The 18,080-nt window shown below is 47.4% G+C and overlaps 1 protein-coding gene across 2 annotated transcripts in view; it reads left to right on the plus strand.

The window, feature by feature from the left end:
* Window positions 1-18,080, plus strand: part of LOC106566349 (FYVE, RhoGEF and PH domain-containing protein 1) — a 167,209-nt gene that overhangs the window by 140,096 nt on the left and 9,033 nt on the right. For both annotated transcript variants that reach the window (XM_045692846.1, XM_045692847.1), the window contains exons 9-13: window positions 5,179-5,325; window positions 5,769-5,941; window positions 6,088-6,220; window positions 15,275-15,403; window positions 17,518-17,676. In XM_045692846.1, coding sequence (XP_045548802.1) covers window positions 5,179-5,325; window positions 5,769-5,941; window positions 6,088-6,220; window positions 15,275-15,403; window positions 17,518-17,676 — 741 coding nt within the window. The remainder of the gene's footprint in view (window positions 1-5,178; window positions 5,326-5,768; window positions 5,942-6,087; window positions 6,221-15,274; window positions 15,404-17,517; window positions 17,677-18,080) is intronic.

Here is an 18,080-nt window from a genome sequence, read left to right on the forward strand (position 1 = left end):
CTAATGTTATAGAAGAGAGGACCAGAACAATAGTCTAATGGTATTGAAGAGAGGACCAGAACAGTAGTCTAATGGTATAGAAGAGAGGACCAGAACAGTAGTCTAATGGTATAGAAGAGAGGACCAGAACAGTAGTCTAATGGTATAGAAGAGAGGACCAGAACAGCAGTCTGTTATAGAAGAGAGGACCAGAACAGTATTCTGTTATAGAAGAGGATCTGAACAGTAGTCTAATGGTATAGAAGAGAGGACCAGAACAGCAGTCTGTTATAGAAGAGAGGACCAGAACAGTATTCTGTTATAGAAGAGGATCTGAACAGTAGTCTAATGTTATAGAAGAGAGGACCCGAACAATAGTCTAATGGTATTGAAGAGAGGACCAGAACAGTAGTCTAATGGTATAGAAGAGAGGACCAGAACAGTAGTCTAATGGTATAGAAGAGAGGACCAGAACAGTAGTCTAATGGTATAGAAGAGAGGACCAGAACAGCAGTCTGTTATAGAAGAGAGGACCAGAACAGTATTCTGTTATAGAAGAGGATCTGAACAGTAGTCTAATGGTATAGAAGAGAGGACCAGAACAGCAGTCTGTTATAGAAGAGAGGACCAGAACAGTATTCTGTTATAGAAGAGGATCTGAACAGTAGTCTAATGTTATAGAAGAGAGGACCAGAACAATAGTCTAATGGTATTGAAGAGAGGACCAGAACAGTAGTCTAATGGTATAGAAGAGAGGACCAGAACAGTAGTCTAATGGTATAGAAGAGAGGACCAGAACAGTAGTCTAATGGTATAGAAGAGAGGACCAGAACAGTAGTCTGATGGTATAGAAGAGAGGACCAGAACAGTAGTCTAATGGTATAGAAGAGAGGACCAGAACAGTAGTCTAATGGTATAGAAGAGAGGACCAGAACAGTAGTCTAATGTTATAGAAGAGAGGACCAGAACAGTAGTCTAATGTTATAGAAGAGAGGACAAGAACAGTAGTCTAATGTTATAGAAGAGAGGACCAGAACAGTAGTCTGATGGTATAGAAGAGAGGAACAGAGCAGTAGTCTGTTATAGAAGAGAGGACCAGAACAGTAGTCTGTTATAGAAGAGGATCTGAACAGTAGTCTAATGTTATAGAAGAGAGGACCAGAACAGTAGTCTAATGGTATAGAACAGAGGACCAGAACAGTAGTCTAATGTTATAGAAGAGAGGACCAGAACAGTAGTCTAATGGTATAGAAGAGAGGACCAGAACAGTAGTCTAATGTTATAGAAGAGAGGACCAGAACAGTAGTCTAATGGTATAGAAGAGAGGACCAGAACAGTAGTCTAATGTTATAGAAGAGAGGACCAGAACAGTAGTCTAATGGTATAGAAGAGAGGACCAGAACAGCAGTCTGTTATAGAAGAGGATCAGAACAGTAGTCTAATGGTATAGAAGAGAGGACCAGAACAGCAGTCTGTTATAGAAGAGAGGACCAGAACTGTAGTCTGTTATAGAAGAGGATCTGAACAGTAGTCTAATGTTATAGAAGAGAGGACCAGAACAGTAGTCTAATGGTATTGAAGAGAGGACCAGAACAGTAGTGTAATGGTATTGAAGAGAGGACCAGAACAGTAGTCTAATGTTATAGAAGAGAGGACTAGAACAGTAGTCTATTGTTATAGAAGAGAGGACCAGAACAGTAGTCTAATGGTATAGAAGAGAGGACCAGAACAGCAGTCTAATGTTATAGAAGAGAGGACTAGAACAGTAGTCTAATGGTATAGAAGAGAGGACCAGAACAGTAGTCTAATGGTATAGAAGAGAGGACCAGAACAGTAGTCTGTTATAGAAGAGAGGACCAGAACAGTAGTCTGATGTTATAGAAGAGAGGACCAGAGCAGTAGTTTGACAGGGACTTCAAAATGTCATGTTAAGAGAGCTGTACTGTTCAGATGGTTTAAATGTAAGTAACCTAACTGAAATCTGGACAATGACTGTAGGTTTATAACCTGTCACATAGTCTAATATAATATCAACTGTAGGTTTATAACCTGTCTCATAGTCTAATATAATATTGACTGTAGGTTTATAACCTGTCATATAGTCTAATATAATATTAACTGTAGTTCTATAACCTCTCATATAGTCTAATATAATATTAACTGTAGGTTTATAACCTGTCACATAGTCTAATATAATATTAACTGTAGGTTTATAACCTCTCACATAATATTATATTAGACTAACTGTAGGTTTATAACCTCTCATATAGTCTAATATTATATTAACTGTAGGTTTATAACCTCTCACATAGTCTAATATAATATTAATTGTAGGTTTATAACTTCTCATATAATATAATATTAACTGTAGGTTTATAACCTCTCACATAGTCTAATATAATATTAACTGTAGGTTTATAACCTGTCACATAGTCTAATATAGTATTAACTGTAGGTTTATAACCTCTCATATAGTCTAATATAATATTAACTGTAGGTTTATAACCTCTCACATAGTCTGATATAATATTAACTGTAGGTTTATAACCTGTCACATAGTCTAATATAATATTAACTGTAGGTTTATAACCTCTCATATAGTCTAATATAATATTAACTGTAGGTTTATAACCTCTCATATAGTCTAATATTAACTGTAGGTTTATAACCTGTCACATAGTCTAATATAAAATTAACTGTAGGTTTATAACCTGTCACATAGTCTAATATAATATTAACTGTAGGTTTATAACCTCTCATATAGTCTAATATAATATTAACTGTCGGTTTATAACCTGTCACATAGTCTAATATGAAATTAATTCTGGTCTATAACCTGTCACATAGTCTAATATAATATTAACTGTAGGTTTATAACCTCTCACATAGTCTAATATAGTATTAACTTTAGGTTTATAACCTCTCACATAGTCTAATATAATATTAACTGTAGGTTTATAACCTCTCACATAGTCTAATATAATATTATCTGTAGGTTTATAACCTGTCACATAGTCTAATATAATATTAACTGTAGGTTTATAACCTCTCATATAGTCTAATATAATATTAACTGTAGGTTTATAACCTGTCACATAGTCTAATATAAAATTAATTCTGGTCTATAACCTGTCACATAGTCTAATATAATATTAACTGTAGGTTTATAACCTCTCACATAGTCTAATATAATATTAACTGTAGGTTTATAACCTCTCACATAGTCTAATATAATATTAACTGTAGGTTTATAACCTCTCACATAGTCTAATATAATATTAATTCTGGTCTATAACCTCTCATATAGTCTAATATAATATTAACTGTAGTTCTATAACCTCTCACATAGTCTAATATAATATTAACTGTAGGTTTATAACCTCTCATATAGCCTAATATAATATTAACTCTAGGTTTATAACCTCTCACATAGTCTAATATAAAATTAATTCTGGTCTATAACCTCTCATATTGTCTAATATAATATGAACTGTAAGTGTATAACCTGTCACATAGTCTAATATAATATTAACTGTAGGTTTATAACCTCTCACATAGTATAATATAATATTAACTGTAGGTTTATAACCTCTCATATAGTCTAATATAATATTAACTGTAGGTTTATAACCTCTCACATAGTCTAATATAAAATGAATTGTAGGTTTATAACCTCTCATATAGTCTAATATAATATTAACTGTCAGTCCATTACCTTTCATATAGTCTAATATAATATTAACTGTAGCTCTATAACCTCTCATATAGTCTAATATAATATTAACTGTAGGTTTATAACCTCTCATATAGTCTAATATAATATTAACTGTAGGTTTATAACCTCTCACATAGTCTAATATAATATTAACTGTAGGTTTATAACCTCTCATATTGTCTAATATAATATTAACTGTAGGTTTATAACCTGTCACATAGTCTAATATAATATTAACTGTAGCTCTATAACCTCTCACATAGTCTTAAAACTGATCAAATTGATGTACTTTTCTTTCTCCCCGGTCCCTAAGCATTTTTTATGCGTGAGAGATGCAGAGATGAAAAGAGGAAAGAGAAGACAAACTTTACAGACATCATTCATTCTATCCATTTATGACATCATTCATTCTATCCATTTATGACATCATCCATTCTATCCATTTATGACATCATTCATTTTATCCATTTATGACATCATCCATTCTATCCATTTATGACATCATTCATTCTATCCATTTATGACATCATTCATTTGATCCATTCATGACATCATCCATTCTATCCATTTATGACATCATCCATTCTATCCGTTTATGACATCATCCATTCTACCCGTTTATGACATCATTCATTCTATCCGTTTATGACATCATTCATTCTATCCGTTTATGACATCATCCATTCTATCCGTTTATGACATCATTCATTCTATCCATTTATGACATCATCCATTCTATCCATTTATGACATCATCCATTCTATCCATTTATGACATCATTCTGGTGAGCAGGGATTTATTTAGTCTTCAATGGTTTGTTTATTCTTATAAGGCAACATATAATGACAGAAGAGAAGCTTCATGGATCTAATTATAGACAAGTTGACTCACAAATAGCCTATCAAAATGTTGGAAATTATAGGCAAAAGAAATCGTTCTGCTGTCTCTCACTGTAGCCTACAGCATATTTTCTATATTTAAGGGGTTAGGGTTGGATGCAGGTGGGTTATTCACTTTGTCTCATATACGTAGTTGGGGCGGTTGCAGACGAGTTATTAGCAATTGCTGGTGGGTGCTGGGGAACAAACAGCTGACCGGCGTAGCACTGACCCACACACACACACACACACACACACACACACACACACACACACACACACACACACACACACACACACACACACACACACACACACACACACACACACACACACATATACATATATACACACACATACATATATACACAAACAGCAAATCAAGTCTGTAATTTCAAAGTGGAAATTACAAACTTTCGAGAAAAAAAATTACATTCAAATACACTACAAGTTTGCATTTCCTGCTGAGCAGGAAAATTCTCAGCAAAATAAAGAAAATAGAGTGATCAAATTATGATCCTACATCTGTAAATGTGCGAACGTGCATTGTGCAAAGGTTTTTGTTCCCTTGCCAGCACCTTAACATCCTGTGTGTGTATCATACAGGAGCGTATGCGTAAACTGCTGAAGGTGTATGAGTTGCTGGGAGGAGAGGAGGACATCGTTAACCCTACTAACGAACTCATCAAGGAGGGACACATCCTCAAGCTGTCGGCCAAGAACGGCACCTCACAGGACAGATACCTCATCCTGGTGAGTGACTCATTGTGACAGTGGGAGTGTGAAAAATGGCATAACTGTTGATACGTTGGGTTGAACCACTGTCTCACTGCTTGAAATCATGTTGTGAATCCAAAATGTAAAAATACAACTAGGGCTACATCTCTCGCTCTCTCTTTCCCTCTCTCTCTCTACTTTTTCACCCACCTCTCTCTTGCTCCCTCAAACTCTTCACCTCTCTCTCTCTCGCTCTCTCCCTCCCTCTCCCTCTCTCTCGCTCTTTCTTACTCTCCCTTTCCCCCCTCTCTCTCTCTCTCTCTCTCTCTCTCTCTCTCTCTCTCTCTCTCCCTCTCTCTATCTCTCTCTCTCTCTCTCTCTCTCTCTCTCTCTCTCTCCCCCTCTCTCTCTCTCTCTCTCTCTCTCTCTCTCTCTCTCTCTCTCTCTCTCTCTCCCCCTCTTTCCCTCTCTCTCTGCAGTTCAATGATAGGTTATTGTACTGCGTCCCTAAACTGAGGTTGATTGGTCAGAAGTTTGGTGTGAGAGCCAGGATTGATGTGGATGGGATGGAGTTGAAGGAGAGCAGCAGTATTAACGTTCCCAGAACCTTCCTGGTGTCAGGAAAACAACGATCACTAGAGCTACAGACCAGGTGAGGGCAGCGGATTCTCTTTTTGTGTAGTTAACATTATTATTTTTTTTTATATATATATATAATCTCTGCTTTTAGCAACGGACACATTTTACAATGAATTGAAATGAATATTTAGCTCAAAGCCATTTGTTTATTGTGAGTAGGACTGAAGAAGAGAAGAGAGATTGGATCCAAGCTATCCAGGCCACCATTCAGAGACATGAACAGACGCTAGCCACGTTCCACCATCTCAACTGTTCTCTCCGAGATGAGGACTACACTCCTCCCAACTCACCTGTAAGATACTATATTACCCCTAGCCCCTAACCCCTAGCCCCTAACCTCTAGTCCCTAACCCCTATCCTCTAGGATTACACTCCTCCAACTCACCTGTAAAATACAATACAACCCCTAATCCCTCCAACTCACCTGTAAGATACTATATTACCCCTAACCCCAAGCACCTAACACCTAACCCCTAGCCCCTAACCCCTAGCCCCTAACACTTAGCCCCTAACCTTTAGCCCCTAGCCCATAGCCCCTAACCTCTAGCCCCTAACACCTAGTCCCTAACCCCTAAACCCTAATCCCTCTAACTCACCTGTAAAATACTATATTACCCCTAACCCCTAGCCCCTAACCCCTAGCCCCTAACCCCTAGCCCCTAACCTTTAGCCCCTAACCCCTAGCCCATAGCCCCTAACCTCTAGCCCCTAACACCTAGTCCCTAACCCCTAACACCTAAACCCTAACCCCTAGTCCCTAGTCCCTAACCCCTCCAACTCACCTGTAAGATACTATACAACCCCTAGCCCCTAACCCCTAGCCCCTAACCCCTAGCCCCTAGGATTACACTCCTCCAACTCACCTGTAAGATACTATATTGCCCCTAACCCCTAGCCCCTAACACCTAGTCCCTAGTCCCTAACTCCTAACCCCTAGACCCTAACTCCTATCCCCTAGGATTACACTCCTCCAACTCACCTGTAAGATACAATACAACCCCTAGTCCCTAACCCCTAGCCCATAACCCCTACTCCCTAACCCCTAGCCCATAACCCCTACTCCCTAACCCCTAGCCTCTAACCCCTAACCCCTAAAACCTACTCCCTAACTCCTAGCCCCTAACCCCTAGTCCCTAACTCCTATCCCCTAGGATTACGCCCCACCAACTCACCTGTAAGATACAATACAACCCCTAGTCCCTAACCCCTAGCCTCTAACCCCTAGCCCCTAACCCCTAGCCCCTAACCCCTAGCAACTAACACCTAGTCCCTAGCCCCTAACCCCAAGCCTCTAACCCCTAGCCTCTAACCCCTAGCCCCTAACCCCTAGCATCTAACCCCTAGCCCATAACCCCTAGCCCCTAACACCTAGTTCCTAACCCCTACTCCCTAACCCCTAGCCTCTAACCCCTAGCCCCTAACCCCTAGGCTCTAACCCCTAGCCCCTAACCCCTAGTCCCTAACCCCTAGCCCCTAGCCCCTCCAACTCACCTGTAAGATACTATACAACCCCTAGCCTCTAACCCCTAACCCCTAGCCCCTAACCCCTAACCCCTCCAACTCACCTGTAAGATACTATACAACCCCTAGCCCCTAACCCCTAACACCTAACACCTAGTCCCTAACTCCTAGCCCCTAACCCCTAGCCCCTCCAACTCACCTGTAAGATACTATACAACCCCTAACACCTAGCCCCTAACACCTAGCCCCTAACCCCTAACCCCTAGCCCCTAACCCCTAGCCCCTAACCCCTAGCCCCTAACACCTAGTCCCTAACCCCTAGCCCCTAACCCCTAGCCTCTAACCCCTAGCCCCTAACCCCTAGTCCTTAACTCCTAGCCCCTAACACTTAACCCCTAACCCCTAACCCCTAGTCCCTAACTCCTATCCCCTAACTCCTAGTCCCTAACTCCTAGCCCCTAGGATTACACTCCTCCAACTCACCTGTAAGATACAATACAACCACTAGCCCCTAACCCCTAATCCCTAATCCCTAGCCCCTCCAACTCACCTGTAAAATACTATACAACCCCTAACCCCTAGCCCCTAACCCCAAGCCTCTAACCCCTAGCCTCTAACCCCTAGCCCCTAACCCCTAGCATCTAACCCCTAGCCCATAACCCCTAGCCCCTAACACCTAGTCCCTAACCCCTACTCCCTAACCCCTAGCCTCTAACCCCTAGCCCCTAACCCCTAGGCTCTAACCCCTAGCCCCTAACCCCTAGTCCCTAACCCCTAGCCCCTAGCCCCTCCAACTCACCTGTAAGATACTATACAACCCCTAGCCTCTAACCCCTAACCCCTAGCCCCTAACCCCTAACCCCTCCAACTCACCTGTAAGATACTATACAACCCCTAGCCCCTAACCCCTAACACCTAACACCTAGTCCCTAACTCCTAGCCCCTAACCCCTAGCCCCTCCAACTCACCTGTAAGATACTATACAACCCCTAGCCTCTAGCCCCTAACACCTAGCCCCTAACCCCTAACCCCTAACCCCTAGCCCCTAACCCCTAGCTCCTAACACCTAGTCCCTAACCCCTAGCCCCTAACCCCTAGCCTCTAGCCCCTAACCCCTAGTCCTTAACTCCTAGCCCCTAACACTTAACCCCTAGCCCCTAACCCCTAGCCCCTAACTCCTAGCCCCTAACTCCTAGTCCCTAACTCCTAGCCCCTAGGATTACACTCCTCCAACTCACCTGTAAGATACAATACAACCACTAGCCCCTAGCCCCTAAGCCCTAATCCCTTAACCCTAGCCCCTCCAACTCACCTGTAAAATACTATACAATCCCTAACCCCTAGCCCCTAACCCCTAGCCTCTAACCCCTAACCCCTAGTCCCTAACCCCTAGCCTCTAACCCCTAACCCCTAGCCCCTAACCCCTAGTCCCTAGCCCCTAACCCCTAATCCCTTGCCCCTAGCCTCTAACCCCTAGCCCCTAACCCCTAACACCTAATCCCTAGCCCCTAACCCCTAGCTCCTAATCCCTAGCCCCTAACCCCTAGCCCCTAGCCCCTAATCCCTAGCCCCTAATCCCTAGCCCCTAACCCCTAGCCCCTAGCCCCTAGTCCCTAACCCCTAATCCCTAGCCCCTAACCCCTAGCCCCTAACCCCTAGCCCCTAGGACTCCACTCATCTGAACTGACCAGTAAGATATTATTCTACCCCTAAACCCTAGCCCATAACCCCTAACCCCTAGCCCCTAACCCCTAGGACTCCACTCATCCAAACTGACCAGTCAGATATTATTCTACCCCTAAACCCTAGCCCAAAGCCCTTAGTCCCTAACCCCTAACACTTAGTCTCTAACCCCTAGTCCCTAACCCTTAGCCCCTTGTCCCTAGCCCCTAGTCCCTAACCCGTAGTCCCTAACCCTTAGCCCCTAGTCTCTAACCCCTACCCCCTAGTCCCTAACCCTTACCCCCTGGTCCCTAATCCCTAGCCCTTAGTCCCTAACCCATAACCCCAGCATCTAAACCCTAGCCCCTAACCCCTAGTCCCTAACCCCTAACCACTAGAACTACACTCAATCTCCCCTAACCTCTAACCTCAGCATAGCCCCTAGCCACTTACCCATAACCCCTAGTCTCTAAGCCCTAACCTCTAGCCCCTAACCCCTAGTCCCTCATCTCTAGCCCCTAACCCCTAGTCTCTAAGCCCTAACCTCTAGCCCCTAACCCCTAGTCCCTCATCTCTAGCCCCTAACCCCTAGTCTCTAACCCCTAACCCCTAGTCTCTAGGCCCTAACATCTAGCGCCTAACCCATAGGGCTACAATCCTCCCAACTCACCTGTGAGATACTACTGATACCACTGATACTACTGCCACTAACCCCAGTATAACCCCTAGTCCCTAACCCCTAGCCCCTCACACCTAGTCCCTAACTCCTAGCCCCTAGCCCCTAGCCCTAGCCCTTAGTCCCTAAACCTTAGTCCCTAACCCCTAACCCTTAGTCCCTAACCCCTAGTCCCTAACCCCTAACCCTTAGTCCCTAACCCTTAGTCCCTAACCCTTAGTCCCTAAACCTTAGTCCCTAACCCCTAGCCCTTAACCCCTAACCCTTAGTCTCTAACCCCTAGTCTGTAACCTCTAGCCCCAAATCTCTATCCCCTAGTCCCTAACCCTTAGCCCCTAGTCTCTAACCCCTACCCCCCTAGTCCCTAACCCTTAGCCCCTAGTCCCTAATCCCTAGCCCTTAGTCCCTAACCCAAAACCCCTAGCAACTAACACCTAGTCCCTAACCCCTAGCCCCTAACCCCAAGCCTCTAACCCCTAGCCTCTAACCCCTAGCCCCTAACCCCTAGCATCTAACCCCTAGCCCATAACCCCTAGCCCCTAACACCTAGTCCCTAACCCCTACTCCCTAACCCCTAGCCTCTAACCCCTAGCCCCTAACCCCTAGGCTCTAACCCCTAGCCCCTAACCCCTAGTCCCTAACCCCTAGCCCCCTAGCCCTCCAACTCACCTGTAAGATACTATACAACCCCTAGCCTCTAACCCCTAACCCCTAGCCCCTAACCCCTAACCCCTCCAACTCACCTGTAAGATACTATACAACCCCTAGCCCCTAACCCCTAACACCTAACACCTAGTCCCTAACTCCTAGCCCCTAACCCCTAGCCCCTCCAACTCACCTGTAAGATACTATACAACCCCTAGCCTCTAGCCCCTAACACCTAGCCCCTAACCCCTAACCCCTAGCCCCTAACCCCTAGCCCCTAACCCCTAGCTCCTAACACCTAGTCCCTAACCCCTAGCCCCTAACCCCTAGCCTCTAGCCCCTAACCCCTAGTCCTTAACTCCTAGCCCCTAACACTTAACCCCTAGCCCCTAACCCCTAGTTCCTAACTCCTAGCCCCTAACTCCTAGTCCCTAACTCCTAGCCCCTAGGATTACACTCCTCCAACTCACCTGTAAGATACAATACAACCACTAGCCCCTAGCCCCTAAGCCCTAATCCCTTATCCCTAGCCCCTCCAACTCACCTGTAAAATACTATACAACCCCTAACCCCTAGCCCCTAACCCCTAGCCTCTAACCCCTAACCCCTAACCCCTAGTCCCTAACCCCTAGCCTCTAACCCCTAACCCCTAGCCCCTAACCCCTAGTCCCTAGCCCCTAACCCCTAATCCCTTGCCCCTAGCCTCTAACCCCTAGCCCCTAACCCCTAACACCTAATCCCTAGCCCCTAACCCCTAGCTCCTAATCCCTAGCCCCTAACCCCTAGCCCCTAATCCCTAGCCCCTAATCCCTAGCCCCTAACCCCTAGCCCCTAGCCCCTAGTCCCTAACCCCTAATCCCTAGCCCCTAGCCCCTAACCCCTAGCCCCTAGGACTCCACTCATCTGAACTGACCAGTAAGATATTATTCTACCCCTAAACCCTAGCCCATAACCCCTAACCCCTAGCCCCTAACCCCTAGGACTCCACTCATCCAAACTGACCAGTCAGATATTATTCTACCCCTAAACCCTAGCCCAAAGCCCTTAGTCCCTAACCCCTAACACTTAGTCTCTAACCCCTAGTCCCTAACCCTTAGCCCCTTGTCCCTAGCCCCTAGTCCCTAACCCGTAGTCCCTAACCCTTAGCCCCTAGTCTCTAACCCCTACCCCCTAGTCCCTAACCCTTAGCCCCTGGTCCCTAATCCCTAGCCCTTAGTCCCTAACCCATAACCCCAGCATCTAAACCCTAGCCCCTAACCCCTAGTCCCTAACCCCTAGTCCCTAACCCCTAACCACTAGAACTACACTCAATCTCCCCTAACCTCTAACCTCAGCATAGCCCCTAGCCACTTACCCATAACCCCTAGTCTCTAAGCCCTAACCTCTAGCCCCTAACCCCTAGTCCCTCATCTCTAGCCCCTAACCCCTAGTCTCTAAGCCCTAACCTCTAGCCCCTAACCCCTAGTCCCTCATCTCTAGCCCCTAACCCCTAGTCTCTAACCCCTAACCCCTAGTCTCTAGGCCCTAACCTCTAGCCCCTAACCCATAGGGCTACAATCCTCCCAACTCACCTGTGAGATACTACTGATACCACTGATACTACTGCCACTAACCCCAGTATAACCCCTAGTCCCTAACCCCTAGCCCCTCACACCTAGTCCCTAACTCCTAGCCCCTAGCCCCTAGCCCTAGCCCTTAGTCCCTAAACCTTAGTCCCTAACCCCTAACCCTTAGTCCCTAACCCCTAGTCCCTAACCCCTAACCCTTAGTCCCTAACCCTTAGTCCCTAACCCTTAGTCCCTAACCCTTAGTCCCTAAACCTTAGTCCCTAACCCCTAGCCCTTAACCCCTAACCCTTAGTCTCTAACCCCTAGTCTGTAACCTCTAGCCCCAAATCTCTATCCCCTAGTCCCTAACCCTTAGCCCCTAGTCTCTAACCCCTACCCCCTAGTCCCTAACCCTTAGCCCCTAGTCTCTAATCCCTAGCCCTTAGTCCCTAACCCATAACCCCAGCATCTAAACCCTAGCCCTTAGTCCATAGTCCCTAACCCCTAGTCCCTAAGCCCTAGTCCCTAACCCCTAACCACTAGAACTACACTCCCTCTCTCCTAACCTCTAACCTCAGCATAACCCCTAGCTCCTAGCCATTTACCCATAACCCCTAGTCTCTAAGCCCTAACTTCTAGCCTCTAACCCCTAACCCCTAATCCCTAGCCTCTAGTCCCTAACCCCTAACCCCTAGCCCCTAGTCTCTAACCCCTAACCCCTAGTCTGTAGGCCCTAGCCCCTAACCCCTAGTCTCTAGGCCCTAACCTCTAGCCCTTAGCCCCTAACACCTAGAACCTAGCCACTAACCCAGTATAACCCCTAGCCACTAACCAAATCAAATGTATTTATATAGCCCTTCGTACATCAGCTGATATCTTAAAGTGCTGTACAGAAACCCAGCCTAAAACCCCAAACAGCAAGCAATGCATGTGAAAGAAGCACGGTGGCTAGGAAAAACACCCTAGGAAAAACTCCCTAGAAAGGCCAAAAACCTAGGAAGAAACCTAGAGAGGAACCAGGCTATGAGGGGTGGCCAGTCCTCTTCTGGCTGTGCTGGGTGGATATTATAACAGAACATGGTCAAGATGTTAAAATGTTCATAAATGACCAGCATGGTCAAATAATAATAATCATAGTAGTTGTCGAGGGTGCAACAAGCACGTCCGGTGAACAGGTCAGGGTTCCATAGCCGCAGGCAGAACAGTTGAAACTGGAGCAGCAGCACGGCCACGTGGACTGGGGACAGCAAGGAGTCATCATGCCAGGTAGTCCTGAGGCATGGTCCTAGGGCTCAGGTCCTCCGAGAGTGAGAAAGAAAGAGAGAATTAGAGAGAGCATACTTAAATTCACACAGGACACCGGATAAGACAGGAGAAATACTCCAGATGTAACAGACTGACCCTAGCCCCCCGACACATAAACTACTGCAGCATAAATACTGGAGGCTGAGACAGGAGGGATCAGAAGACATTGTGGCCCCATCCGATGATACCCCGGACAGGGCCAACCCAGTATAACCCCTAGAACCTAGCCACTAACCCAGTATTGCCCCTAGAACCTAGCCACTAACTCAGTATAGCCCCTAGAACCTAGCCACTAACCCCAGTATAACCCCTAACCCCTAGCCACTAACCCCAGTATAACCCCTAGAACCTAGCCACTAACTCAGTATAGCCCCTAGCCCCTAACCCCTAGCCACTGACCCTTAGCCACTAACCCCAGTATAACACCTAGCCACTAACCCCTAGCCACTAACCCCTAGCCCCTAGCCACTAACCCTTAGCCACTAACCCCTAGCCACTAACCCCAATATAACACCTAACCCCTAGCCACTAACCCCTAGCCACTAACCCCTAGCCCCTAGCCACTAACCCTGATATAACACCTAGCCCCTAGCCACTAACCCCTAGCCACTAACCCCTAGCCACTAACCCAGTATAACCCCTAGCCACTAACCCCTAGCCACTAACCCCAGTATAACACCTAGCCCCTAGCCACTAACCCCTAGCCACTAACCCCAATATAACACCTAGCCCCTAGCCACTAACCCCTAGCCACTAACCCCAGCCACTAACCCCTAGCCACTAGCCCCTAGCCACTAACCCCTAGCCCCTAGCCACTAACCCAATATAACACCTAGCCACTAACCCCAGCATAACCCCTAGCCACTAACCCCAGCATAACCCCTAGTCTCTAACCCCAGCATAACCCCTAGGCTCTGACCCCAGCATAACCCATAACCCCTAGGTTCTAACCCCAGCATCACCCCTAGCCCCTAGGTTCTAACCCCAGCATAACCCCTTGCCCCTAGGTTCTAACCCCAGCATAACGACTAGCCCATAAACTCTAACCCCAGCATAACCCCTAACCTTTAGGTTCTAACCCCAGAATAAACCCTAGGCCCTAACCCCAGCATAACCCCTAGCCCCTAGGTTCTAACCCCAGCATAACCTCTAGGTTCTAACCCCAGCATAACCCCTAGCCTATAACCCCAGCATAACCCCTAACCCATAGGTTCTAACCTCAGCATAACCCCTAGGCCCTAACCCCAGCATAACCCCTAGCCCCTAGGTTCTAACCCCAGCATAACCCCTAGGTTCTAACCCCAGCATAACCCCTAGCCTCTAGCCTATAACCCCAGCATAACCCCTAGCCCTTAGGTTCTAACCACAGCATAACCCCTAGCCCCTTGGTTTTAACTCCAGCATAACCCCTAGCCTTTAGGTTCTAACCCCAGCATAACCCCTAGGTTCTAACTCAGCATAACCCCTAAACCCTAGGTTCTAACTCAGCATAACCCCTAACCCCAGGCCCTAACCCCAGCATAACCCCTAGCCCCTAGGCCCTAACCCCAGCATAACCCCTAACCCCTAGGTTCTAACTCCAGCATAACCTCTAAACCCTAGGCCCTAACCCCAGCATAACCCCTAACCCCTAGGTTCTAACTCCAGCATAACCTCTAAACCCTAGGTTCTAACACCAGCATAACCCCTAACCCCACAGCATAACCCCTAGGCTCTAACCCCAGCATAACCCCTAGCTCCTTGGTTTTAACTCCAGCATAACCCCTAGTCTTTAGGTTCTAACCCCAGAATAAACCCTAGGCTCTGTCTCTCTCGATCTCTGTCTCTCTCTCTCTCTCTCTCTCTCTCTCTCTCTCTCTCTCTCTCTCTCTCTCTCTCTCTCTCTCTCTCTCTCTGTCTCTCTGTCTCTGTCTCTCTCTCTCTGTCTCCCTCTCTCTCTCTCTCTCACTCTGTCTCTCGCTCTCTCTCTCTCTCTCTCTCTCTGTCTCTCTCTCTATGTCTCTGTCTCTCTCTCTCTCTTCATTTGTTCCTCTCTTCTGTTCTCTCTCAGAACTGTAATGAGCTGGGTAAGCGTGCCCCCACTCCGATCCGAGAGAAGGAGGTGACCCTGTGTATGAAGTGCCAGGAGCCGTTCAACTCCATCACCAAGAGACGTCACCACTGCAAAGCCTGTGGACACGTACGTTTCCAATCAAGTCATGATGTTATGTACATGTGACCAGATTGTCAGTCGGTCTAATGCTGAAGAATTAGACACAACTCAATATTAAAAACTCTTCAATTAAAGAGATTCTCCTGTACTTTTGAATACTTTTTTAGTCAGTAGTTCTCAAAGTAGGGCTCACGAGCCAAAAGTGGTCCCCGAAAATTGTGTTCTATGTCACGTATGTGCAGATACAGTATGTGCACCACGACATTGCTTTCTCTCTCACTATGTTGTGTTTGCATCTTGCTAGCTGTCATTAAAATGGTGAGGGGCTGAAGCTCTAAGGCTAGAACTCGAATTGCTTGGGGGCTGGCCCACGTGTGGCAAAATGTAGGGAAAATGGCACCTCAACAGCTTCCAGAAAAACCGTGACTTTCAAACTAGCGATTTCGTGGCTAATTGAGGTTAGACAGTATTTCTGCTCATAGATTATACATGTATGAAATACACATTGATACATCCAGCCCAAAGCTTAGTAGTCGCCAAAGTTCTGGAGAATGTCTTTAAAAAAACGTGTTCATGTAATAAAATTAAAAGTTTTTAATTTTGAGTAATATTAATATTAATTTTGAGCAAGAGTTGAGCTTCTTCTGATGTTCATGTGGTTTTTGGCTGTACCTTGTGTATGATTCTCTCACTGGTTAAAACTTTGACCCCTCACCTCTATAACGCTGTCCCTTCCCCTCCTCCCCTCCAGCCAGAGAACTCCTCCCCTCCAGCCAGAGAACTCCTCCCCTCCACCCCCAGCCAGAGAACTCCTCCCCCCAGCCAGAGAACTCCTCCTCTCCACCCCCAGCCAGAGAACTCCTCCCCCCAGCCAGAGAACTCCTCCCCCCAGCCAGAGAACTCCTCCCCCAGCCAGAGAACTCCTCCCCTCCACCCCCAGCCAGAGAACTCCTCCCCCCAGCCAGAGAACTCCTCCCCCAGCCAGAGAACTCCTCCCCCCAGCCAGAGAACTCCTCCCCTCCAGCCAGAGAACTCCTCCCCTCCAGCCAGAGAACTCCACCCCTCCAGCCAGAGAACTCCTCCCCCCCAGCCAGAGAACTCCTCCCCCCAGCCAGAGAACTCCTCCCCTCCTCCCCTCCAGCCAGAGAACTCCTCCCCTCCTCCCCTCCAGCCAGAGAACTCCTTCCCTCCAGCCAGAGAACTCCTCCCCCCATCCAGAGAACTCCTCCCCCCATCCAGAGAACTCCTCCCCCCCAGCCAGAGAACTCCTCCCTCCCCCAGCCAGAGAACTCCTCCCCTCCAGCCAGAGAACTCCTCCCCTCCAGCCAGAGAACTCCTCCCCCAGCCAGAGAACTCCTCCCCCCAGCCAGAGAACTCCTCCCCCCCAGCCAGAGAACTCCTCCCCTCCTCCCCCCAGCCAGAGAACTCCTCCCCTCCTCCCCAGCCAGAGAACTCCTCCCCACCAGGATCCTCCTCTCCCCCCCAGCCAGAGAACTCCTCCCCCCCAGAGAACTCCTCCACCCCAGCCAGAGAACTCCTCCCCTCCAGCCAGAGAACTCCTCCCCTCCAGCCAGAGAACTCCTCCCCCCAGCCAGAGAACTCCTCCCCCCAGCCAGAGAACTCCTCCCCTTCAGCCAGAGAACTCCTCCCCTTCAGCCAGAGAACTCCTCCCCTCCAGCCAGAGAACTCCTCCCCTCCAGCCAGAGACCTCCTCCCTTCCAGCCAGAGAACTCCTCCCCTCCAGCCAGAGAACTCCTCCCCTCCAGCCAGAGACCTCCTCCCTTCCAGCCAGAGAACTCCTCCCCTCCAGCCAGAGACCTCCTCCCTTCCAGCCAGAGAACTCCTCCCCTCCAGCCAGAGACCTCCTCCCTTCCAGCCAGAGAACTCCTCCCCTCCAGCCAGAGAACTCCTCCCCCCAGCCAGAGAACTCCTCCCCTCCACCCCCAAGCCAGAGAACTCCTCCCCCCAAGCCAGAGAACTCCTCCCCCCCAGCCAGAGAACTCCTCCCCCCAGCCAGAGAACTCCTCCCCCCCAGCCAGAGAACTCCTCCCCTCCGCCCAGAGAACTCCTCCCCTCCAGCCAGAGAACTCCTCCCCTCCAGCCAGAGAACTCCTCCCCTAAATACTCTCTGTGTTATCCAGGTGGTGTGTGGAAAGTGTTCAGAGTTCAGGGCCCGTCTGCTCTATGACAACAACAGGGCTAACAGGGTGTGTATCGACTGCTACACAACTCTAGTGGGGGTACCCCCCTCCCCCGCCAGTCTGACCAGCAGCGCATACAGAAGACGGTCAATATTAGAGGTATGTAGAAGATCCTGACTGCTGTAGAACGGTTAAAGGAGAGACCAGAGATACTATGTACGGTGTGAGTCCTCACTGCTGTAGAACGGTTAAAGGAGAGACCAGAGATAATATGTATAAGTAAGATAACAGAACCTCTATAAAACAGATACTTCAGAAGGTTCTGCTCACGGTGTGAGTCCTGACTGCTGTAGAACGGTTAAAGGAGAGACCAGAGATAATATGTACGGTGTGAGTCCTGACTACTGTAGAACGGTTAAAGGAGAGACCAGAGATAATATGTATAAGTAAGATAACAGAACCTCTATAAAACAGATACTTCAGAAGGTTCTGCTCACGGTGTGAGTCCTGACTGCTGTAGAACGGTTAAAGGAGAGACCAGAGATAATATGTACGGTGTGAGT

The sequence above is a fragment of the Salmo salar genome, chromosome ssa13, assembly GCF_905237065.1.
Source record: "Salmo salar chromosome ssa13, Ssal_v3.1, whole genome shotgun sequence".
Taxonomy (NCBI): Eukaryota; Metazoa; Chordata; class Actinopteri; order Salmoniformes; family Salmonidae; genus Salmo; species Salmo salar.